The 26579-nt window shown below is 39.2% G+C and overlaps 1 protein-coding gene across 1 annotated transcript in view; it reads right to left on the bottom strand.

The window, feature by feature from the left end:
- Positions 1-3289: 3289 nt before the first annotated feature.
- The window catches only part of LOC118789364 (glypican-6-like), a 189783-nt gene continuing 166493 nt past the window's right edge, over positions 3290-26579 (bottom strand). The window contains exons 7-9 of the mRNA XM_036545752.1: positions 9304-9440; positions 6801-6976; positions 3290-4531 (exon numbers count right to left, since the gene is read on the bottom strand). Of these exons, the coding sequence (XP_036401645.1) occupies positions 4326-4531; positions 6801-6976; positions 9304-9440 (519 nt within the window). The 3' untranslated portion in view covers positions 3290-4325. The remainder of the gene's footprint in view (positions 4532-6800; positions 6977-9303; positions 9441-26579) is intronic.

Raw genomic sequence — 26579 nt, 5'->3', positions numbered from 1 at the left:
TTTTTATATTTAACTATTTCACAAAAATCAGAGGAAATAGCGTGTCCTCTATTAAAATGATAAAGTTGGAAATTGAAATGTCCATTTTCTCTTGAAATATTGCCCTGTCCTTGGCTGCTGCTTGCTGCTTACTCCAATCTGGCTGACAAATACACCCTTTTTATTGGCAGAATGCTTAGCATGCACGTTTAAGTTGATAAAAAGATACTAGAGTGTCTTATTAGTACTGTTTGACAATGCGTCATGATGCTGGTCGTTCTATACTTAATGCCTTTTGCTTTACACATCTGTGTGATTATTGCACCAAACATTACTATCACATTTTGACAATCATCTCTTCTTGAAGTAATATCGCACTGTACTAGTAAGATGGTGTTTTGGTGGATTTCCTGTCTTCACTCAAAGGCAAATATATTTGGTTGTTGTTCCCTCAGCTGAAAATTTCCCCAAATGTTATTAAATGTTATGATAAAATAGGGAGAGAACACTACTATAGACACAAAACAAGTCAGTCACACAAAAACACCTCTGTGTGGTACTGTGAGATAGAAGCCACCAGCAACAGCCAAGCTCTTTTTAATAAATGTTTATTTGCACACCATTATTTGTCTGTATACAAGAGAGAGTAAGAAAACCAAAATGCAAACCATTTTACCCATTTTAAAAAAATTGTAAGGCATGTCTGCTTGAACGACTCATATGTCGTGTAACACGTCAACCTTATATGCTTAAAGCAGCTTTCACCAGCAGTAACTTTAAGCTTTGTTCTTTAAACAGTGCTGTTCATACTCTTTTGTACAGTAAAATTCAGCTATATGGATCTCTTCACTAGAATTTAACACTAACATTTTTGACATGGCTTTCAAGACTTTCTGCTGATGCACATAAACTTACATTTTAACAATACACATTGGTGTTGCAAAACCCATATTTAAAGTGCGATGACAATAACAAAAGAATAAAAAAGACCTCTTGCATCATCATTACATTACAATATTCTGTGGAAATAAAAATGAAGATTGCAATTTCCATTTTCTTTAAGTCTGAACATCATATGCACACTCTTCCAATCCAGGTGTGCTTGAAAAAAAATCCAATTACAAATAAATATGTTTCATTTAATATTCCTCTTGATGATATTGTACTTATATATAACAGCCATGCATTCAGACAATGTGGACCAATGACCTGTAAAAATAAAACAAAAACTGGCAACAAAGCAAGATTTTGCCATAAAATGTGCTTAACTTCATGGTGATGACTTCATAAACTACAATATAAGATGTTGATAAGAGAAAGGTGTCAGCATATTTAAGACTGAATAAATTCTTCTAGTTTCAAGCATAAAGGGCATTTGGATCACCAGTAGTAACAGGCCATTTTTAGCAAGGGGGATCCAACATTTGAGATTCTTTTTTTTCTGCTGGCTTTTAGTTGTAGAATAAAAGATATCCTGTTATTCAAACGCATCATTGTGCTCTGCCCTCTGCTGGAAATTCTTAGCACTGCAGTCAACCTTGACTTTGCCACTTCCTCATTTCAGATTGCTGTGGCTGACTTTGCCCTTCCCTGGGAAGGAAGGCTTATCCAGACTGCAGGGGGTATACGTACAGAGTGAGTCCCTCCTCATTTTTATCTGTTTTCAATTTTTATCAATTTGCACTATGCAACACATACTATAGTCACTCCTTCCTCTGTATTGACTTCTTTTTTGATTAAATGTGTTTGTGTAAAGACATCACTTGCTGAAGAAAGTATGGCAAGCCAAATCTTACCAAACTAGACTCTGACAATATTTTAAACCTTTATCAGTCCACTTATTTTATTAACATTTAATGAGGTAAAGCCACTGTCTTATAAAAGCAAAGAGAATGTTGGATATGGATACACAAAGAAGCAGAAGTTTTGAGTGCCTCTAGCTTTTAAAATGCAGAGAGACAACATTTTGCAACATTATATTCAAGAGACGGTCCGGCAATATATTTTGTGACTCCAAATCACAGTTCTAAGACTGAAATGCAGTATATGGAAAACATTAACACTGACACACTGTGTGTCCTCTAGTTTCATCCTTCAGGGAAATTTTAATTCCCATATTTCTTTTACTTTGAGGTAAATGTCAAGCACATAGAGTGTAAAAATGCTGTACATTGTAAAAATGCCAGGCAATGGTTATCAAAATGCTGTCCCTTCATCATGGCCTTTTAGAGTGTGAATTAGCTTCTAAAGGACTGATACTTATCATTTCTTTAAAAAGAAAGTGCTGTGGCTACATTCTTTGTTGCCTTTGTGATGGCGAAATAAATTTGTTCTACTAAACAATGAACGATAAAAGGAGTAATTAGTCATCATCTCATATCCACTGATTGTAAACAATATCTCCAAGATTATCAATAGGACCAAATATTTGCAACTGGTTCACCAGTTTTCAGAAACATCATTTTAAGGGCGAAATTTGTATATTAAAAAAAAAAAACATATTCTTTCAACCATGAACCAGGACAATGAGTGAGAGGACATAAGGATAGGATATAAGCACTGAAGAAAACTGAACAAGCTGAACATGAACTTAAGAACAAAAAAAACAGATTTAGCAAGTGCAATTTAAGAAATAAATGGTTGACAAAACACCTTATATGTTTACAGATATGTCAACCCTGAGCAAATAGATAAAAGTTAAAATCTGTGATTATAAAAATAGATGATTAATACTACACTAAAAAGGAGAAATCATTCTTTTTTTGCTTTTGTTTTGATAACAGATGTACACCTACCTTATCCCAGCTACACACTTCCCCTTGAAACAACACGTGTATGAAAAGGATATCCGATTTGCAATATTTCCCACTGCTATGAGCATGCTCAGTGTCAGCACAGGGACGAGAGGGGGCGGGAGGAGAACATGACCCTTTCCTTCATCTTGAGGAAAAACACATAAGAGACAACTTTGGGGACAGAATTCATCATTGGAAATTTGTGTTCTTTTAAAGAGGTTTCTTTTTGAAAGCAGGACCTTTCCCAGTTCTGAGTTCAAAAAGATATAACACTGCTACTTGGTGAATAGAAATATATTATAAATGTCATTTTTAAATTAAGTACAAGCAGTAAATTTATTACTGTTTGCATTTGAAAGAAAAGAATGCAGTCATTAGTAGCTGAGATAAATTGTCTTTTACCACAAATGAATCATTTAAACAAGTATAACAACTAAAACATAATTTATTCATAAATGATATAGTTCTCTTGTTATTAAAAAAGTCATAAAAAGGAATTTCCTACTCCTGTGAAAGCAAATAGAAGCAAAGGAAGAGTCTATGTAGTATGATGTAGAAGAAATAATTCCTTTTGTAACATTGTTATGCTGCTCTTAGGGGCCTACTGAACTTGCAGAGTTATTGTGAAAAGGAAAAATACCCCTCATTAAGGGAGAAAGTCATTTTTTATATTATTTTTTTAAATGTGGCCCAGATTCAATATTGTCCTTAACTTTAAAGAAAGAGCTTTTTTTTTTTTTTTGAAACATCAAACCGGTAAGAGCTTTGCGGTCAGTGGAAGTAAAGCAAAATATTGTGTCCAAAATAGACAAATGTAATACTTGTCTCAAAACATTGATTTGATTACTTAAATGAACTAGCAGACACTTCATGCCATTCCACTGTTCAAGGGTCAGTGAAAAAAACTTTCCCAGTAGGCCCTAGGTTTTCTGTTTTTTTCCTTCCTTCTGGAAAATGCACTTCATTCAGTGCTGTGTTTCAATTTCCACTGTACAAATGTGCTATAACAAATAAAATTTGATTACATCAATTGGTTTATTGATTGGTTAAGAAAAATGCATTGTGTGTTTATTTAAAGCTGGGCTAATGGCTCGATAAGAAGTTTGAAATTTGAAATTAGAGCTCATTCATCAGTTGTGACTTTGACCTTTTCATGCATTCTCACAGTGGTACGAAAGTTTTCTCTCTTGCTGTTTCAGGATTGGAGGGGATGAGAAAGACCTCAGAGCAATGCTTCAGCCTCTTTATGATGTCATTTTTTATGCTGTAGAATACAAAAAATACATATTTTTTTCCTTTGAAACATCTTGAACAGTAAGTTCTCCAGGACGGCCTCTTCACAAAGTTCTGGAATAAGGAGAATGCAGTTTGGCATGTGAAAGTTGCTTTGTGATGGCACCAAGCATTCTTTGGAAAAAGGGCTTAGCAAGGTTGCTGTGCTGAACTCTCCTGTACAAGTTCCTCTCATTAAGTCACCAAGGTTGGAGTTCTGTCTGGCTGGGAGCATCATAGTGAAAGCCTACTATTCAAGGCAAGCACCCCACCCCAATATTATCTCCATTGCCTCTGCAGTGCCAGGACTGTGAGGACGAGGGTAGCCACCAACGCCAGGGAGGAGCGCATGTGTGTGGCTGACGACGGCCGCTCGTCGCTCCTGTCTGCGCCCACCACTGGCGCCTCTGTGCTGGCGAAGTCAAACTCGGTGACACAGGCCTCCGTGCAGCCGCTCCCACTGCCTGAGCCGCTGCCCTCGTCACCTGCAAAAACAGAAAAAAGTGCACTCACAGTCACCCTGCAGCACACTCTCCCTGCAACACACTTTCCCTGCAGCACACTCTCTGTGCAACACACTCTCTCTGCAACACACTCTCCCTGCAGCACAATCTCCCTGTAGCACACTCTCCCTGCAGCACAATCTCCGTGCAGCACAATCTCCATGCAGCACACTCTCCCTGCAGCACACACACTCTGCAGCACATGCACTCTACAACACACTTGTCCTGCTGGAAACTGAGTCTCTATCAGCCCCCATCACTCCACTTTCTGCCACTCTGTGGCACAATCTGCTGTTTACTGTACAGATGATGACCCTTACGCTCCTCAGAGTTAAAGCATGTACCGCTGGGGGTCCAGAGTGGCAGGTGTGCTTTTATTTCACAGCATACTGTGATTGTTCTAGGTTGTTTGCAGTACTGTCTGAAGCATTTCAGTAATTAATGAAGGTTCTCAGCTGCTTATACTGAGTGGCATTGTGTTCAGACAGATGGTGCAGTGTCTCACAGTGATCTGTATTAGAGTTCTCATTACTCTTGAGAGAAAGAAAAAGTAGTTTGGCTTCAATATGGCATTGCTTGTTGGTAAATAATTAGAGCTGGTATGGCTCCTGATCTCAACCACATTGTAGCTAATCTTCTTTCTTTTTTCACTGACTCCTGAGACTTCCGTACACCAACCCTACTATAGGCTTCTTAACACTGCCGCTTTACTCAACTCACTAGTTGTGGTGAAGAAGCACTTCAATACATAAATTTGGGTATAAACTCTCCGATCTCTTAGACACATATACACAGATGTCAACTTCACCATCTGGCACAGATAATGACTAAACACTGTAAAAAGACAGATTTCTCCAAAACAGAGGAAATGGATGGCAGTTATTTAGCGCAGTCTGAACAGAGCTTTTTCTTAGCCAAGTAGTGTCCACACAGCACACCGTATATAGTTTCTCTCTCTTATACAAATACAATACTATAGAATGAATATTTTTTTTTTACTTTAAATGAGACTTGCCTTTTTAAATGTTGCCACATGCTTAATAATGCAATACCATATGCTTGCAACAGGGAACACAATTAATCTTGTTAGAGCAACATTATATCAGAGAATAAATCTGCCCCTGTTTCAATTATGTTAATTTTTATACATCCATGACACATGGGAATGCTCCCTCACATAAATGGGAGCACTGCTTTTATTCAGAGGTAAAATGGCAAACCGCATGGGAACTTTGCACTTATTAATAAATTTATTATTTCTTGTTTAACTCTAGTGTCTTTGATTGTTCTTCTGTATCCTAGCTGAATCTGTAAGAGCCATAAGACTCCTTCATAATAGGAACCAAAATGAATACAAGAACAGAGATATAGAAAAGCAAATTTAGAGCAGAGAAAATGTAATGTATCCCCGAAATTGGTAAAAAATATTCTGTGTCTGAATTGCAAAGGTAATGGTTAAACCACTTAAGGGCTTTTAAGGCACAAGAGCATGTTACTCTAGTAGCAATGATTTTTGATACAGTCAAAGACTGTGCAGTTCTAAATATGTTTTATGGTTCCAGATGTGCAATAATGTTTTCCTTCATTTGCTGGTGCCATGTTGGCATTCTAGTTTGTAAAAATTGCTAACTGGAAAATGTAAACTTAAACATCTTGATGTGTCCAGATGCTTACATCAGCACGCTGGTATTTCAGTAACCCCTGCCTGGATGACTCACAGGACCAACCACTGCCAATCTGCTCATTTATTTCTTAGAACTGAACGCGGCCCAGGATGACTCAGAATAACTTAACCAAGGAGTTTCACCTTGTGTCTCACTGATGCTCTTTGGTAAGCTCTGCCACAAAGCGTTACCCATGATAACATCACACATTGATTTCCATTAGAAACACAACAGTTGTCCCTAAATGAGCTGAATGGATACACTTATGTTCTATTGTGCTGGAAGTCGATCTGAATAAGAGTGTTCCTAAATTAATGTCATGATTGTAATGTAATGTTGGGGCAGCAGTGTCGCATAGTGGTAAAGTACAGAGCTTGTAACCAAAATGTTGTCGGTTCGAGTCCCTCATGGGGCGCTGCTGCTGTACCTTTGGGAAAGGTACTTAATCCACAAGTGCCTCAGTAAATATCCAGCTATATAAATGGATAACTTAAAAATTGTAGCATATGTAAGTTGCTCTGGATAAGAGCATCTGCTAAATGACAGTAATGTAATGTAAGCAAGGTCACTGAGCACTGGCAACTTACTGGAATCTTGGAAGTAGATATCGTTGCCATTGTAGGCGTTTTTTAACTTGTTGGTCATCACTCTCAAAGCCATTATCTGCTGGCGGATGAACGTGTCTGGCCGGGTGATGTCCACCTCCACCTCTGGGTTGTTCATCTGGTTGGTCAAACCATCTTTCAGAACGTCTGGAAAATACCTGTAGGGTAAACATGTCACAAATTAGTCCCATAATTGCACAGAGCAAGGAGGAGTATGATTGGTTGATAATGATTTATTTGCTTGCCAACAGCCTCATGCAGGGTGACTCTCTGAGGTGAAATTTTATAAACAACATTTGAGGCTTCAGCATAAACTCTGCATTGCATACTTAAAATCATCAAGCTTTCTCATAAACTTCCTCTCAGAACCATGGAAGGAACAGGGTTTAACAACAAAGTGTATAAAAGATTTACCTGTCGGAAACCTAATATGCACATATTCGAGCACTACTGAACACTTGACACTTACTACTTAACACTAAGGAAAATAGTGGCATTTTAAAAAACAGACAGCAATTCATCAAGTTACTAAAATTGGGTCATGTGGTATATTTGGAGCCTGCTGTCTCTGTCAGATTCAATTCTTTCCCCCAAAATTCATACATTCCCTGACTTGGGTCAGAGCTGGACTGAACTGGGGGTACCCCATGATACCTTTTACAATTCTTTTCTCTTTGGTGGGGATCCCACATTTAAGTGAAGTGAACTCCCACAGAACCAGCTACACGCTCTCTCTGGGAGGCTGTCTGCCTGCAATCACTTCCTATTCAAACAGTGACCCTGCATCTGCCACCTGCAGTAACTGCAGTACTATTCTTTTACTCTTCTTTTACTTGTACTATTTCTCCAGGAATGGCTAGCAAGTAGAGAGACAACTTCAAAAAGCTGATCAATCAAGAAACCTTGACCTTTGCGAATCAGATCCCTGGCACAAAACCATTAGTGCTAAGACCTTAAAGGCTAAAAAAATTCAGCCCTTACTAAAGCAGAAAAAGTCACTTGGAAAAAAAAAACCTCCTTATGAACACTACTGATCAGCGCCACCATCACTTCTGTAATCATGATGGAAAAAGACTCCTCCAAAATAAAAAAAAAGAATGATGATTAACCTTATTCTTTCAATGTTAGCAAGGCGGGAATAACTTCAGAAATGCTTGCTTGTTCACACCAAACGAGATGAGAATTCAGAGCACATGGCACGAACAGAGGAATTGAAATTATTACTCCATCTGGTGATATGATCACTTCACGAGGGCCAAAGCAAGGGGGCAGCAAATTGCTGCCAAGCCTTCTGGCACATTGTTAAAGATAGGGGACCAGATGTCCATATACACAGCTCAGTGGTGCTGAGTGATATTGGTAGTTTCAAACTGAGGACAAGCGTAGTTTTCCTCAAGTTCTTCAGTGATGTGGAAGCACCTGATTTTGCTTCCATTTTTCTTCTGCATCATTAAAAATAATTGACAGTATGCAAAAAGCAGAAGAAAGCCACAGGGACTTCTTCAAATGAGGGACTTATAAACTTCTCTAAACCTTTAACCTCAGACTAAGGATTACAGGTTCAGAGGTTGCCTTCTAGTTTGCCATCCCGACGGTGTCATTATTTGAGATGTTTTGTTAAAGAAAATATGAATGTATCACCCCACTGCAAGATAAAGTAACCTGTGAGTGACTAGATTCTCAGTAGGTGCTTCTTTTGCCCTTTGAAGTAACAGCAGACAGTGATGCTGAGGTTGGTTAGCTTCTTCTTGCTCTTGTCTCCTTGGGCAACATGCTTGAAAAAGTGAAACATAAATCACTGGATTCTGGTCTAGCGAAAGGGCCACTATATGAATCTTGTATGGACTTTAATGAAAATTCATTGGAAAGGTTGAAATTCAGATTATATCTTCATCTTGATCCTGCTGTATGTCTCATATTGTATGCGGTATATAGATGTTCTCAGTATTTTTCATCTGAAGTGTGAATCTCAGATGTGGAAACTCTGCCTTAATGGAAAATAGCAGGATTTAAACTTATTGTCAAACATTTTTGCTATGAATAACATCGGTAAGTTACCACCCTGTAGTGTCATGTTGGTTATACAACATAAAATAAATTTAAAACAACCAGTAAATAAATGCTGTTGTGCCCTGAGGTTTTTCTGTTTCACAAAATCAATTGAGGACATGCAAATCTCTCTCTTTCTCTCTCTCTCCCTCTCGCTCTCACTCACACATACACACACACACACACACACACACACACACACACACACACACACACTCTCACACTCACACTCTAGATCTCTAGATCCCTAACCTTTCTAAATATGTCAGTGCACACATCTAATTGGAGTTCCCCTTAATTCAGGCTTCACACATTATTACAACCATTTATTGTTATTTTGGCAAAGATACAGCGCTACACAGTCTGTAGAGTTATCTGTAAACAAATCCTGACCTTTGCTCAGGTTCCAGACGCTTTGTTGTGACGGTGCCCTTACCTGCCCTTACTATGACCGTTCCAGCACTGCTCCTGATCAGCCTCGCCAGCTGTCACTTTGTCCTCCAAGCATATGCCGTTGGGCAGCGTGGACCAAAACTTCTTGGACTGCTTCAGCTTCTCTTTAATGTCGATCACCTGGACAAAGGTGGGAAATGGGAGATTAATTAGAATGAATTGACTTGGAAATGAGAACTAGCGCTGAGTAATGGAAATAAACAGCCCCTGACTTTCTTCTATTAGGAACCAGCGTCGAAGGATGCTGTGAACATCGACGAAGAGCACGAAGGCTTGGCGCTTGTTTATTGGCAATTAGCGCCTCACGGCTGGCACTGATGTGGCCAGAGGAGTTATCGAATTGCCAGCCTGTGTTTAATTCCGACAAGCCCTCACGAACGCCACACACTGTAAAGGTCTCGCTAATCAGGGTACAACTGTTCTGATGAGGAAGGCTTCAAGCACATCACAGCATACTGAACAACTAAACGATGTTTTCCACCCATCTGAGGAAACATTTTTGCTTCCTGAAACGCTGTATACGAAAGCCAGGCATTTACCCTGCTATCATTTTAACCTCTTATAAACAAAGCACCAACTCCTTGGTTGTTTATACTGCAGCACACACCACTCTGAAAAGAATGAATGAAAAAAAGTGGACATCACGATGACATCATTATGCAGTTACACCCTGGGATCAGATTTTTTTCCTCTGTACTCTGTAGTCAGTAGCTGCCTAAGGAAGATCTGCAGAATCTACTGGCCCCACAAAATCTCCAAGAAAGAGCTCCACAAAAAGACAGAATGCTTTAGTGTGGTTCAAGAGATCAAACACCACCGCCTAAGATGGTTTGGTTATGTTCTGAGGTTGCAACCAGACCGCATACCCATGGATGCTTTAAAATGGACTCCCCATGGTAAAAGAAGGAGAGGATGCACAAAGACCGCTTGGCAGAGGACCATTGAGCAGGAACCGAAAGAAATGAATGTCGTGGGGAGAGGCACAAAGAGCTGCAAAAGACAAGCAGAGTTGGAAGAGAATTGTGGATGCCTTATGCGCCATGAGGAGCAAAGAGAATGAATGAATGAATCTGGAGTCGTATAATGCTTATGAAACTCCTATGGTATGTAAAGCCCTTCTTCTAATGTCAATAGTGCTCTTCAGGAGGAGGGCTTCAGTTGTGTAGCTGCAGATTTCATTAATTGGATACGAGTGGTTCTGTTGATGAATTCTCAGAGACCAGCTCATGGACACAGCTGTCGGTGATGCCATTTTCCGACGCTAACAACCCAGTTTGTTTATTATTGAACAGCACAAGGGCGCTAATTGATATTAATGAACTGCATAACACCCAAAAAACAAACAGATTGATGTTTATTAGTGCAGTAACACAGATCCATTACAGAAAGGGCAACGTGATTGGGGGAGGTCGGCTTCCCCTGCTCTAAATTCAGCACCATACAGTCCCAGACATTTTCATGGCAGACACCACGGGAGCACATTTTTTTTAGCTCATACACTGGTTTCAAGGGAAATTAATGTGACTTTCCTCAGCCTAAGCATGATGCTAACTGTCGCACTGCAGTGTTACTGTACAAACATGGCAAGTGGTAGCCTTGCATTTTCACAATGAGTGTATGTTTGGGGAAGATGCCTTTTTTCCAGAAGCTAAAGTTATGCATCAGCTCTGTTTGCACTGATGCCTTATTTGATCTTCAACAGCACATCTCTATTAACACAAACGATACAGCTATTGACAATGATAAAATAACAAAATGACTAATGTCAGTAGAAAAAAAGGCCTGCTGTTGCCTAGAAAACCGCTGCAATGCACAGGAAAAGGGGATAAAGGAATGAGACTCAGAGAAACGGGCCTTAATATAAAACACATCAGCCAATCACAGACAAGCTCTGGCATGGACTCAGCAGCTCTCTAACAACAAAGCGGGTTGCCATTAGTGCTATGTGCCGTGATTACTAGTGGGCGAGTCTTTTATGGGTAGCTCCTCTGAGTAGACTCTAGCCCAGATCTCTGGGAAAACTTGAGCCCGGAGCCAGGCGAGTGATCCCATCGTCTGGGCATCGCTGTCACATACTGGTGATTGAGAAGAAAATGAACTGAGCTCAACACGCGGCATGAAAGGGGCCGTGCTGACAGCCCGGCCCTGCTGGAAGTCCTGTCACAGCGTTTGATGTCGTAAACCCATCACATGGACACCAAAGCCGTTTAACAAGTTTTGACACAGTCCGGCGCAGCACGGTGTTTCTAATTCTCATAATCCCACTATCGCTGACCTTTTCAGACATCCCCACAGAGCAGAGCCTAGCAGAATGATGGAATACATTAAAGGACATGTGGCACTGTTCTCTGATGAACAGGAACACTTAAGCTTGTGAGTTTCTTTTAACATGTATATAATTGAACCTTAAATTTATATGCATATAAAATATTTTTTTGGTTTTCTGAACATGTTTACCACTTTGTGCATTATCATGCAATATGCACACACCAAGTAAATGGCCTTTGCAGTTGTGCTTTTTGAATGTTTTGCACATACAGCTCCTCCCATAGAGCTACCTTAAATGCCTTTAGATATGTTTATCAGTATAAATGACGGTACATAATTTGTACATAATTTGTAAATACAACACACAGAGTGCCTATATGCAGTGTATAACGTACTATATCAAACCTTTTAATGCATGTTTAACTATAATAAAGTATAGCACATACAATAACTTTGTTGAACAGATGTGTTCAGACTATGACAGACTGTACTTATATAATCTTCCATATTGAAACCCGTCCCATAATTACAGAACAAATACCAGAGTAATACTTTTGGGCACAGGGACCAGGATTACTAATCTTAATCAAATCCCACTTGCTTGGAGGGGCTTCTGAGCTTTTAAAGGAAAAGATTTTGTTTCATGAAGTGAGAGTGCGTTTGGAGAAGGACAGTACCATAATTTTGTCTGAGATGACTACTACATCACTGATGTAGAAAGCTTTGAAATGCAGTTACTGCTGAGCCACAAGTCACAAGTCACTCATGCTGCATATTGATGTTCAATTGACCTTGAGGTTTAATAACATCAAATGATTACTGGGGTACATTTTTTCTAAGTGACCACACACAAACACAACATATTAATTTAGATTTTTCATGGTGCACAGTGAGCTATCCTTATCTATTCCATTTACATATAACTGTGGCTTTCAAATTGATACTCATTGAAGGTGAGACAGCAATATGCAAAACTGATTAACTTCATGTTTCTGTCCATAAAAAGAATAACAGCAGTCTGTGTAGCATGCTGTCTGTCATAGGCAAAATATAAATGAGAACTGCTCTTCTTCTTTATTGTTCATATCCATGAACATCAAAACATAACTGACATAATCACCGCTCACGGAAACTGAAATAAGCGTATTTTACGACCACTAGATGGTGCCACACCTCTGTGCTGTACAGTCTTTTTGCATGGATTGAGTTACATCTGTAACTCAATCCATTCATAAAGAATAATACAGCTATGTATTTACTTCACCGTATACTTCAAAATACCAAATAAATTATATATTAGAGTAGACTAGTATTAAAGTAAGCACACAGCATACTATATTATTCACTGTTATTTACAGAAACAATTTTATAACTAATTAAGTAAAGTTTAGGTCTTGGACCATTTGTTTTTCAGATACCCAGGCAAAACCTGAAAAATGTGATTTGATGCAGCAATTGCCATCAGTACTTTGTGCATTTCAGTTATCTTCGTGAAATTATAAAGCCTACATTTTAATGAAAACAAGGGCTTCCAACAAACTTCCAACAAAATTTTTCACAGCCAGTGTTCTTAAGAAGGAACCAAATGGAATTAAAAATGGAATAAAAAAGACAATGTGAAATAAGACATGGACAACATAATAATGAGATAAACATGAAAGCATACCATTTTCTGGAAGGCATGGCAAATAATTGCATATAAAAATGAAATGGAAAATGCAAACAGACAAAAAACCCAATTGAAACAAGAGGAACATTGCCTTCATTTTACTGATAAAATGTTTGGAGCAATGTCATGAGCAGGGAATAGTCCAGCATTTCTGAGAATATATGCAAGACACAGACAGTCTGCAGACAGGAGGGATACTGGTGAAGTCAGGTGCAGTCAGTCAGCGTGCTACTGCATGATGTATGCATGTGGCAGGCTACTAGGAGGGCTTGAAGGGTGGGTATGGAGGCAACCTCCAGTCTGAATAAAATTGAGGGAGACAGTGAAAAAGACAATGTGGAAGAAAGACAGACAGAGAGAGAGAGAGAGAGAGAGAGAGAGAGAGAGAGACACGAGCAGAGAGAGAGAGAGAGAGAGAGAGACCCTAATGTGTTCTGACCTTGCAGCTCCACATGTGCTGGTGCCACAAAATTGGAGCAATTAACATTAAATTTTAAAATGCACTGTTTAGCAGGTAGTTGAAATGGATTAAAATGGCCCTGCCTCTCCACCTTCGATTAACACTGCGAGTGCCAGGGTTTTTCTTGAACTCTCCATCCAAAGTCATTATTTGGTAATCACTGGCTAAAAGCATAGCGCAAGTATAGTAATTAATAATCACTGTTTAAAAAGTAAAGTGTTGTTTTATAATCATTAATCTGGTGTATCTGTCTGTTTTATAACCATTAATCTGGTGTATCTATCTATCTATCCATGTATGAATATTTATTAACTGATAAAGATTCTGGGCTGCCCTTTGCCTTCAGAAAAGCTTCAGTCCTTCTTAGAAAGCTGTTATACAAATTTTGAACTGTTTATAATGGAATATTGGAATATTGGACAATTAATTGAGAAGGAAAGCCTCCAGTTCTTTGCGGTTTTTAGGAACTATCCTGTTAAGTGTCCATCCATCCCTGCCAGTGCGTTTCCACTTGCAACCACTGTACCTCTTTCTGGATACAATTTTTCCTTGTTCGGCATATGCAGTCATGATTTTGGATGCTGCCCCCCTTCAAAAATTCAGCCATTTCTGTAACTGACACACCTGTAATTCCATTATTTACGATGAGATATTTTTCAATGTCAAACCATGTATGTCTCAGAGAAGGTAGGTACCAACACAAAGAGCACAAGCAGCACAATCCCACACTAGCTGAAGGTATTGGCCAAGTTTCGTGAGTCCTGCTGAAAAGCTGAAAGAAGAGTTATGTACAGAAAATCATATATAAGGAATAAGAGGAGGAGGAAGAAGAAGGAATAAGAAGAACAGCGAGTCTTAGTTAACAATGACATTAATATAACATGTATGTGGACTCCTTTTTAATTGTAATTTAGTTTTTTCAAAATATGAATCTTTTTTCATTTGGTGTTTCCATTATTTTATCTACCCCGTTTCTACTCCCTGTATCTATCTGTCTATCCATACATTTTGCTGTCTCCTTGCAGCTGTGTTTCAGTCAAACATGAGATTAATACAATGAAGTGATAACATCTTGCCTAAACCAATAAGGAATTCTAAGATGACTTCAGTACACTTAACTTGGCATGTACTGCAGCAGGAAATTCTGCCTAAATGTGACCATAAAATTCCGTGTTTTTATTCTGTTTCAGGAAGTCATAGTAAAAGGATGTGTCAAAGTCTCTTTAAAAGACAAGATTCTATCTCAAAGTGGGACTAATTAACACAACATTGACTATGCATCCCTTAAGAACTCCACCAAACTACATCCAGTAATTGATTTTTTTTTTTTTTTACTCTTTCGGTTGTCTTGCACAATCACCTCCATGTATACCTTAATCTTCTTATCTAACGTTGGCCTCTGCTCAGGTCAAGATGATGGTTTTGTGCCACTAAATATGCTCTGGTATTTCTATCTCCAAAAAGATTATTTGTCTGTGATATGAAATTATTTCATCTGTAATCTATCACCCTTTGAAGGGCCGTGTTTGATTTCCTGAGCTAATGATGGAACTTTATAGCATGCCTCTGGTAGATGTTTGCTTGGCACTGATCCAAACTGAAAAGACTGCTGTATTATATCTTATGCAAATGGATTGAGGACATCCCAAACATGGGAAAAATCCTAATTCATAGAGGAATAATTGTCTGGGGAGTGGTGGGAGTTATACCTTCAACATTTTCAGCAGAGCATACATAAAAACAACTGGCCCTTATCCTGCTGTATTCAAATGAAATGCGCACAGACTGTTGTTTTCTGTGTCTTTTAACATTCAGGACCATTATTTAGCCTTGCCTGTTTCCAATTCGCACCCCTTTGAAGAATGGAAGTTGCTGTTGTGCAGAGATTAGATAGCAATCCTGTGTGTGGCTACATTCATTACTGCAAGACTTCAAATGGTAACTTTGTGCTACAATGTGAATTTTAATGATAAATAACAAAAATGGGGAACATAAACTAATTCTTTGGTCTTAAATGGGATTCTGGTCATCTACTGCAAGATGTATCTATCGTGGTAGTAAGTGTTTATATGTTTTAAACCATTTGCAAATAATAAAATCCACATGTACTGGAGCACAACAAAAGGTCTTACATATCCTTCCATCATGCTGTGATCATCTGGAATTTCCTCTCTGACATGTGAATGCAGAGGGGTTATACCTGTGGGAAACAGGAGGTCTGTCTAATCAAAAGAAACAGCAGTTTTGTGAGTTACTTCCCCAGTAAACATCATTAAAAAGCGTCCTGATGTATACTTATACAAGGTAGTACTGTCTATGGGCATGGCTGCCTTGTAAGCCTTCAGCTACTTCCTATGAGAACTGATGCCTGTCAAAAGCTTACACACAGTGTCATAGGTAATGACTACCAGCCCATGCAAGTTTAAACACAGACCATAAATGAGGATTGTGAAGAATCACATGTGTATGTATACACAGTATGTTTGAATCTTGATTTCTTGTATGGATGCAGTACTATTAATTTTTTATCTTTCATTGTGCCATTTCTGATGACTGAATGAAACTGGTTTGCCACTAAATGAAAGATAGCACAGCTGTAAATAGAGAGAAAATTGTATGGAAGCAGACCTCATGGTGAAAGTGCTTCAAAACATGCAGTGTTAGAAAGATTTCAGCTCATTGGTAGCAAACATATGTACTGGATATATCTGTATCTAAACCTTCCACAAAAGGCCTGGGGTACATCTCCACTGATGTGTGGAATTCTTTTTCTCATGTTCTCGTTGTTCATACCTTTATTCGATTAGGCAATAACAAGACCAACTCTTTATCCCCAGGGCCTTCATCTGACACTGACTTGACAATAGTGAAGCTCAGAGTCTTGTGAATGAATGAAGCACTACGAATAAACAGCACATTGATCCTGCTATTTCACCATTTCACTTGGACAGATTCCTAAATTAGTTTGATGGTTTACATACAGAATGCTGACAGGATTAACAATTTACGTTGAAATACAGCACTGCTTCTTTTTCAGCTGCCTCTAGAGTTTTGTTCTCTTGGAGGTGATGCAAAAAGCCCGTATCAATCAGTGTGCAAACATTTTTTCTTTAACTATGCATACACATGAGAGCCCGCTGTGTCTCATTAAATACTGCTTGGTTGCCCTTGTCTGTTTTGAGATCAAATGATGGCATTCCCCTGGTTTGATGCCAAAGTCACACTCCCGACTGCTCTGCGATGCAAAGGGGGCTCAATCCCTTTTAACTGTCTACAGCAGAAAAGCTCTGATGCCCTGGTGACACTTTAAGGCAAAAGGCTTTGACAGACCCATGCCTGGTCATATCTACTACCCTCCTTAGAGGACATTATGGGCCATGGGTGGACATTATTTATGAAGATTAGCATGCAGACCAAAGAGAGATGGATTTTGATAATAAGGTGAGGAAGAACGTAACATGGTTTTGACCCCTGTGCTGTGAAATTCTGTCCCTTTGAATTGTTAATAGGCCACAATGTTAGCATTTAAAGCAAAGAGAATGGGGAATACATAGAAAATACCTCCTGTTAATGCCTGTTAAGTGGGTCAAGGATAAGAATTAGGGATTGATTTTGTGTAACTAGAATCAAAGAATCAAAGAATGGTATGAATCCAAAACATTTACTGAAAAAATAACAGGTACCCTGAACTGAATTGTTACTACCTGGAATGTTAATTAATTTTAGCAAATATCTAGCTGAACTGATTCAAAGATTGTTTCAGAGGCACAACAGTAACATCTAGGATACAAAGCTTTACTTTCCCAAGAAAGGTACAGTAAGCTAAATACAACCTATTTTAAAGAAGTAGCTTTTTTTAGCAATCCTCGCTCCTAGTGTGTCAGACCCTGTGTTCAATGGATGATCCCAGACAGTCAAGTCTTCCGCCAGGGTCCATGGCAACACTCAGGGTTTTTACAGCCTGCTCTGCACGGTCCCTGCCAGTGTTTGCAATAGGATCTCAACAGGAAGTGTGACGGGTAACATTCTACTTGTTTTCCCTTTTAGTATCTGTCTCTCGGGCTTGAACAACTGAGACAAACTGTCTGTCTGACAGCAAAGACACCACCTTTCATTTACCCACCCGGGGAAATGACACCTCTATAGCTGTGCTGCCAACGCTCGCCAACACGTCCTGCCACCGATACGAGCTCAAAATCATCAAGAAGAGAACTGAATTGAACTCCATTTGCCCTTGTGCACAGACAAGCTGTAGGCAATTTTATTTACATACAAAAGCCTATACGCTGTGTTTCATGCACCAGCAACAGCATGCCTTGTATGCACACATAAAAATTATAGAAATTTAGCATTTTACATCCAATTTACACAGCGTCTACTTTGAGGTATATGAAGTAAGAATCAGAATGAAAGCTTTGTGTTACTCTTTGCACTGCAATTGTTTTTGCTGTGAACTGCCTTGTTGCAATATTTCGAATTAGCCCAAGCTGATCTGACAATCACCATTGAGGAGCAGATGGAAGCTGTGAACTAGAGTCATTACGCAACGCAGTAAAACAGCAAAGTACAAACTCTACTGACAAGCTAAGTTTAAATACACCTTCCTGTGTGACAGCTGGATAACAGGTACACATGCATTCAAAGGCTTAAGACAGTCAATTGATAGCAATAGTGAAACTGTCACAAAGCAGTGAGCTTCTCAAGTCAAAATACCTAGTTCAATCCCACTTGCTTCATTTCAGCCCACTAGGCCTGGGTCAGCTGCTGTTTCACCACTGTGCAGTCAGGTGAGTGACTTTCAGTCTTTTGAGTACAGGATAAACGTGGCTGATGACAGCATGAGGTTTTGTGGCAGACCTATATTAATGCAAATTGCAAAAGGACATTTTGAGCAAGGGCATACATACTGCGATAGGTCTGATATAAAGTTGTCGATCCATAAAATTAAACTTTTATTTACCGCCATATTGCAAGAACTCAGGCACAAACTTGTCATGAAAAAGTAGAAAATTCTCTGTGTTTGGCAATGGAAGTGTGACTGCAGAAAGTTGGCGCCTCTTTATTGCTGTCATTTAGAGTTTTACTCCGAAACATGTGAAGTGCAGTCTGTTTCTCTGCTGGAATGCACTTCACAAGGCCATCAGAGCATCCTTGCTCCTCCAGTACAGAGCTGGTTCATAAGATTGCAGCATTCTGCAACATTCACAGATATTTGCCCATGCATAATCCTTCTGCTATCGCTTATTTCCTCCCACAAAGTGACCGTAATATGTGCTCTGTGTTTAATTTAGTCGTTTGACCAACAGGTTTTTGTTTATTGATGAATTGCTTTATCTTATATTATTTTTATCAGAGATAAAAGCTCCTTTGATTTTTGAACCAAAGCATCGATATCTTTTAGTCATCATACAGCAATAGATATCGCCTCTATTTTCATCTAATGATACACACAAACACAGACAAAAGTATGCATGCATGCACATGTACATACAAAGACACACACACACGCTTATAAAAGTGCATACAAAATAAGATACTATACTATATCAAATCATCAATAATGCAACCGATAGTGGGAGTCATATAACATATAGCATTCTCCTAAGTGCCATAGCAGAAGTCTGACAATACAGTGCTTTTACTTAGCAAATATATTTGAGGATATATTATGAATGATCAGATTGCAGGATTAACCGAACCAAGATGCAGTCTGAACAGATGAGTTTTCAGTCTGCGGCCAGAGAGGGACAGCGACTTGGCTGTCCTTAATGTTGTGAGGAGCTCATTCCACCACTGAGGGGCTAGAATAGAGAAGAGACGTGACCGAGAAGATAAACCCTTTTGGGAAGGGATGGCAAGGCGACCAGAGGTTGCAAATTGGAGTGGATTGGCAGCAGTGTAAGGTCTAATAATAGATTGAAAGTAAGAAGGTGCAGTTCCTTTTGCTGCCCTGTAAGCTGGGACCAGAGATTTGAATTTTATTTGGCCTGCAACTGGTGACAAGTAGAAGGAAATGAGGGGAGGTGAGACATGCAGGACATTTGGCTGGTTATACACAAGATGAGAGGGAGCATTCTGTATACGTTAGAAGGGTCTGATGGCACTTGCTGTGAGACTGGCAGAGAGTTGCAGTAGTCGAGTCAGGACAGCACAAGGGCTTGGACAATGAACTGAATAGCATACATAGTGAGAAATGGACAGATTTTAGGAATATTATAAAGAAATATTATAAAGAAAGATTCGGCAACTCATTATTTTTTTTCAGTAAAGGTCAGTCTGTTATCCAGGACTACACCAAGACTCTTGGCAGTCTGGGATACAGACACCATCTTGTTACCAAGGATAACAGAGAGATCCTTGAAGGGGGAGGATGCAGCAGATATATAGAGTGGCTCAGTTTTGGCAAGGTTAATTTTTTCATGCCAATCGATAATCCAGTTTGAAATGTCATTGAGGCAAGCTTTGATGCATGAGGCACTGGTGAGTAGGAAGAAGAGAAAAAGCTGTGCATCATCAATGTAGTAGTGGTAAGAGAATCCATGGGGGGATATTATTGAGCCAAGGGATGTAGTATGTAGAGAAAATAGAAGGGGAGCAGGAACAGACCCTTGGGGGACTTCGGTGGTAAGGCTGTGGGACTTTGAGACAGAGCCCTCCAGGTTACTTGAAAGGAGTGTTCAGAAAGTTATGAAGAGAACCATTTGTGAGCATTGCCTGAGATGCCCAATGCAGGCAGGGTTGTCAAAAGGAACTGATGGTCAACTGCATCGAATGCCGTAGAGAGACCAAACATAATGAGATCCGAGGACAAGGAGGCTTTTGCAGAGCATTTTACCTTACCTACCAACTTTAAACTACTTACCAAAAAAACCCCCTTAAACTACCAGCTTCACACATGCTACCTTACCACTTCAGAGCTGCCATATGCTTTCAGATACTTTACTTGGCACTGCATAACACAAACATCAATATAACATCCTGCCAACCCACTGTCATATGGCTCCAAAATAATCTGCTAAAAACAACTACCTAAATAAAAAAGATAGCATGCCAATATGGCTTCAATGGATAACATGTCATCATGTGTCATTTCATGCAGTTTAGCCTCAGGGATTTCCATGATTCAGGATGTCAGCTCATAACTTTACATTCTCTCTGCCAGGTGTTTGTCTCCCTAAAATCAGCCTGACCTACTTTGAGAGACTGAATAATGGCTGATTCCACAGGCATACATGACTAGATCCCTGGTATGATGGTGCACTTCCCACCCTTGTCTGTGACATTCAGCTCTCAGAAATATCCACTGCATCCAGTCCAGTCGTCTTCAGTCCTGCTGGACTTTTTATGATTTTTTTTTCATGAATAAGTGAGATAACAGTAGTACCTACATACTGCTGTAGCTCTCAAAAGTCCACTGCATGGTGGTACACATGGGGAAAACACAAAATATGCCATGCTGCTGTGGTTAATTGATCTTAAACAAAGCTGCCTGGTCCACAAAAAACGGTTTGGGCATTTGTATAAAAGTTTAATAAGACCCTAAACCTGATGGAGCTACAATACCATTGTTTAGCAATGCACAGAAGTGTAATGGGTAAGGGTCCCAGCCATACTGACATTTGCCTTGATAAATAGTAAAATTAACAAAAATGCTGTTTTTACAGACTAGCGTGTCATTAATGTGATGCAAAAGAGGACATGCCACTATATTACTGTTAATATTTAAAAACCTGGCCACATCTGCTTTTAAGCAGGTGGAGAGTTAATAAAAACATATTACCCCTGGCATATAAATGTTTCATGGAGTAATGACTACTTGAAGATGATCAAAAATCAAGTAAACAATGACTACATTGCTGCTCACTCACAAGATTATCCTGGTCACTGGAAGCCTGGATGAACATGGGCTATGCAGAGCAGTTTCTGCTCTCTGGATGAGTGGGATACATTATTGGTGCTATTAAGAATTTTATAGGCTACTTTGTTATTTATAAGCTCAACAATGTTGTATAAAACAAGACCTTTTTCTCCTGCAATGACGGTGTGACTACCATTATCGGTAGGAGCAAGATGTTATTTTTATGTATCACTCATTTTTGTAATGGCTGTGAATTACGACTTTGGCTGCTGGCTGCCTCTGAGCTTTATGCGTGAGCTCTGACGTATTGTAGAACAGCCGTCGAGTGCCAGAGTCATTTGGGCACGAGTGTGTACACACAGCGTAGTCTCATCCCAGAGGTGCAGCACTTGCATAAAAGGGAGCAGTAAGAATCTTCCTTTGAATTGCTGCAACTCATCTATTATTCATGCTGGAAATTGCAAACTTGTTGAAAAGAGGGGTCAACTCTAGCGTAGCTAAGCCTATTAGTCCCCAGAGGTCACAACTTTACAGAGAGAAAACTCTTTTTTTCTGTGTGAGTGCTCCCAGTATATTTCTCCCTATAAACAATCACATGCCTCTGGCTTGTATTCTGTGTCCTCAGTACAGTTGCATATTGCCTGGATTGCATATTCCACACATAGCTGGATCCAGCACGAGAGGTTATGCACATTTCTCTGCCATGCATTGGCTGTTTACTTGGCTTATACTGCTGCCTAAAGGGATAGTCCCCCTCAGGAATGGACTAGTTGTTTATCCACAGCAATGTTTTCCCCAGGGTTCTGCTTTGTATATACTGTGTGTGTGTGTGTGTGTATATTATATATATATATATATATATATATATATATATATATATATATATATATCCCCCTGCAGAATACTACAGACACATCAAAGAAGTTTGTTTTCTTTTCTGCGCACTAAATAACTGCTATAAATAAGCTATGGGAGACAGTGACATGAAAAATCATGTTTATGGACAACATTTAAAAAAAAGGGAAGCAGTATTTAAGTTACCTGGAAAATGGTGTCAGGTCTGTTTGATTGACTTTATGGCATTAAGAGAAGATTGACCTTGGCAGCCCATAAGCTTTTGCTTTTCAAAATCACAGTTTGCCCATTTGCTTCTTAGGAACACTGTATATACTCTACCAAGTATTAATAAGAAAAAGGCACAAGTTTTTGTAAGGTCATACCTACTGAGGGAAGACAGACTCTTATCTAGTCAGACAATATCATGAAAAGTATTTTTATTAGTCTATTACATGCATTCACAGTGATTCAGGTGGTGATGTCATTTCCTGTCTTGAGTTTTAATTGCTCTCAGTTTACCTCACATTCAGCCAATTGAATCTGGTGATTGGTTTCAAGGAGGAAAGAGTCATTGTTTGCTTTAACATTGACAGTCTTCACTGTGTCCAAGGTAGTGGAGAGGGCTTAAAACAAGGGCTCATTTTTCTCTCAATAAAGGTAATTTTTGGTCACAATTGTTTATTGCCTTTGTTTATTGTTGTTGGGAGGGACCTGTGTGAGTTCAACCAACTGTTTAAATTTCAGGTGTACATTACAAAGGTAGGCATAAAAGGAGCTTTTGCACCTCAGATGTTTGTCCTGCATCTCCTTCATGTGTAAACCAAGTGATGGAACACTATTTCTTTTCTGATTAGAAATAAGATGTTATCTCAAATTTTGCAAAGCTGTACCTCTACACCACTGATTCTCAATCCTGCTCCTGGGGACCCCCTGCCCCACACGTTTTCCATCTTTCCCTGCTCTACCTACCTGACTGAACTCATCAGTGGCACTTTTGATGAGTTGAGCACACCTGATTTAATCAAGAGCATGTTAATCACACTAATCAGGTGTGTTAGGAGCAAGGATAGGCAGAAGATATGCAGGACAGTGGGCCTCCAGGAGCAGGGTTGAGAAACACTGCTCTACACTACCTGGTGTCTTTGAGGAAATAAATGGACCCCTGAATGGTTTGGAGGACTGCCAGGATTCTTCATTATTTCACTAGTTTTTGAGAGGAACATTGGCTTGAGCCAGTTATTCTAACTCCTAAAATTCCGTACTGTAATCCCAGATGCCAAAGCATTAGCACTACAACAAATGTACAAATGTGACAACAACAAAACCCTATAAGTGGATCTTCACTTCCTGTTTATGTCTGACATCCTGCCCAGCATAACCATGCACTTAATAAAGCTCAATCTAGACTGCATCTCAAGACAGAGGAACGTCAATGTTCCATGTCTTCTGCACAAGTATTAAAAGTTTCATTTTGGTGAAAGGTATCTTTCATCTCCTGTGGCCCTCCCTCAGCAAAAGCAATTGGCAAAGAGAAAAAGGACATTAATATGCCTGGATTTATTTGGATTCCACTGAAATATGAATTCAAAGCAGAGCCCTGTGTATTCACACGTAAGTATATCTAGTCTGCAGTACATCTATAGCTAGCATGCTAACCACTGATGACAGCAGCGAAGCAAAGATTATTTTAGGCAGCAAAAATGTGTTGTGTTTTCCCCCCGAATGGATTAAATTCAGAAATATTTAAATGCTAATTTTTTTAGGCCCTGTGGGGGCTCCTGATCAGTACAGGTTCTGTTTCTCCTACACAAAATCAGTTTCCCCCATCAGTTTAGATTGGGTGACCTGTCTGCTTTCACTCTTTTGCACTGACAGTTGCACAAAATAGTTTAGGAAAAATACTGCTAAAAACTCAAGCTCAACTCAAGAATGTTGTGTGAAAAATTGTTAATGCAATCATAATATTTACACAGAATATCATATTTATAATACAATTGATGTAGAGCATTGGCTGCAGTAATTGAAATTCACACAAAATTTATATTATGTTGAACAGCTGTGTGTATTTTACTGCTTACAGAAAAATTTATAGAAAGATTTTTCAGTGAATTAAAACTTTTATTCATTTTATTAATTTGAACAAAATTCTGTAATGATTCTGTCAAATAAAGGTTCAGGTTTGCCCAAGGTAAGGGGATCTAGTAAGCAAATATACATTGTTATGTACTAGGAGAAGGTCATTTCATGAGATGAAGATCACGATACAAAGCTATTTCTGGCCAGTGAGTGAACTAGCAAACAAACTGGCTTTTGTGATATCTGACTATTTAACAGACTATTAACATTACACAGTAGAGATTAATTGCGGGCAAACTACAAGAGCACCTTGTTTTTCAAAAGAGACGGTAGATGTTTCCATCTTCAGAAACTTTGCTCTTAGTGATGGAGAATGGATCAGTTACAACATTTATATTTGTCAATTCGCAATGATATTAAAATGATGTACTGTATGGTCCTGTCATCCCTTTGGTATGCAGAAAGACCTGGGGTATATTTCATACAAACTGTTTGTTAATAAGGTGACAAATAACAAATTTGAGGGCAGGTTATTTTCATGCATACACCATATTATGTATAATCCATTTTAATAGAACTTGACAAGTGAACTGAGTTCAAAAACCCTTTGTAAAAAGGAAACCCAAAGGATATCTATCATTCTGTCTGAAAGAAGTGCTGGTCCCTTGCTGCCCCAGGGAGAACACTGTCTCAACTACACCCACCCACAGTAATGGAAAAGACAAGCCGGATGTGCTAATGAAAGCTCCCAGGATGTCACTCAGAGCACACGCTCAGAAGCTCATGACACTGGTGTGAAAGTGCAACACAGGCTGCAATGTACTCCCAGTTATTCCCATCATACCCCACAGCTGTATACCTACCAGTGAAATAGGCTAACATGGTGAGCTCAACAAAATGGCCTTCAGTCAATCAGTCAATCTTCAATATGGCCCGTTATCCCTAAGCAAATGTCAGTTTTTTTACTGCACTACAGTGGTTGCTAATGTATGTAAATTTAAGAAATTATTATTTATTAAAATCTACCATGCCTTTTAACTCAAAGTTAAAGACAGCCCTCATTGTGGCTAGTTTAAATCTGGCTTTGTGTGGTGGTTCACCAACAGCAAGCTTACTCCATGTGGCAAGGATCGGTCTCAGGTAAAAAGAAGAAACCAAAAAATATAGTAACACACTCTTTCTATAGTATGCGGCGAGAGCGGCAGCTGTGTGTGACAAGTGCCCCAGTTAGTTTCGACAGCATCACGTTTGTGCCTGTCATTTCCGAGGCTCCTACAATTAGAGGAGGCATGGCTGATAGATCAGAAGGGGGTGGACTGCTGGGTGGAGGATGGAAACTCACTGTGTGAGAGGTTTTTTTTTCTTGGGGACATGGAAACAGCCCACACTGCAGTGAGAGGCAGCTCCTTATGTCTGGAGACTGTAGACGAACAACTGAGACTCACGCTGGTAATCAGAGTGCAGAAAGTACACTCATTATAAGTGTCACGGTTTTCCGAGCAAACCATCTTTAGCTGCCTGCTGCCAAATACTGTTTGATGCAATGTTTTGATTGGATAATTGCCTTGCATGTTGAAAGTGTGGTCAAATGCATTGGAAATGTTGTGGATGTACAAAGGATACAGGGGAAAAGAGATGACTTTGAGCTTCCGTGAGCATTCTATATGTGACCAAACCACTTCTGATCCTGACATTTTCTTGAATAATTCTATATTAGGTGAAGCAGGTTTACGAAAGGTCATCTACATCAATTGTTATGAGGGCACATAATTTGCACATAATTTTGATGTGAGAGTGAGGTGAACATGTGAAAAGATTTAGACTCTGGTGTATGCGCTCCTTGATTGGAACAAATCCTGAAGGATTTCACCGTACCTTTCATAAAGATACACACACCGTACAAAACCCAAAAAACGGTAGTAGGTAATAAGGTGTTGCTTGTGTTACAATGTAAAATGTGAATGTGTTCAGAATGAAATGTCACCATAACAGAATACATGTGTAATATTGCAAACTATCACTAATTAATCAATTTTCACAGAAAATCAGTAAATTGAAATGCAAAATTTCTTCTTTCAAAAATCAAGACAT

This window comes from Megalops cyprinoides, chromosome 14 (assembly GCF_013368585.1).
Source record: "Megalops cyprinoides isolate fMegCyp1 chromosome 14, fMegCyp1.pri, whole genome shotgun sequence".
NCBI lineage: Eukaryota > Metazoa > Chordata > Actinopteri > Elopiformes > Megalopidae > Megalops > Megalops cyprinoides.
The sequence above is the reverse complement of the archived record's forward strand: the minus strand, read 5'-3'. Positions and strand labels throughout refer to the sequence as shown.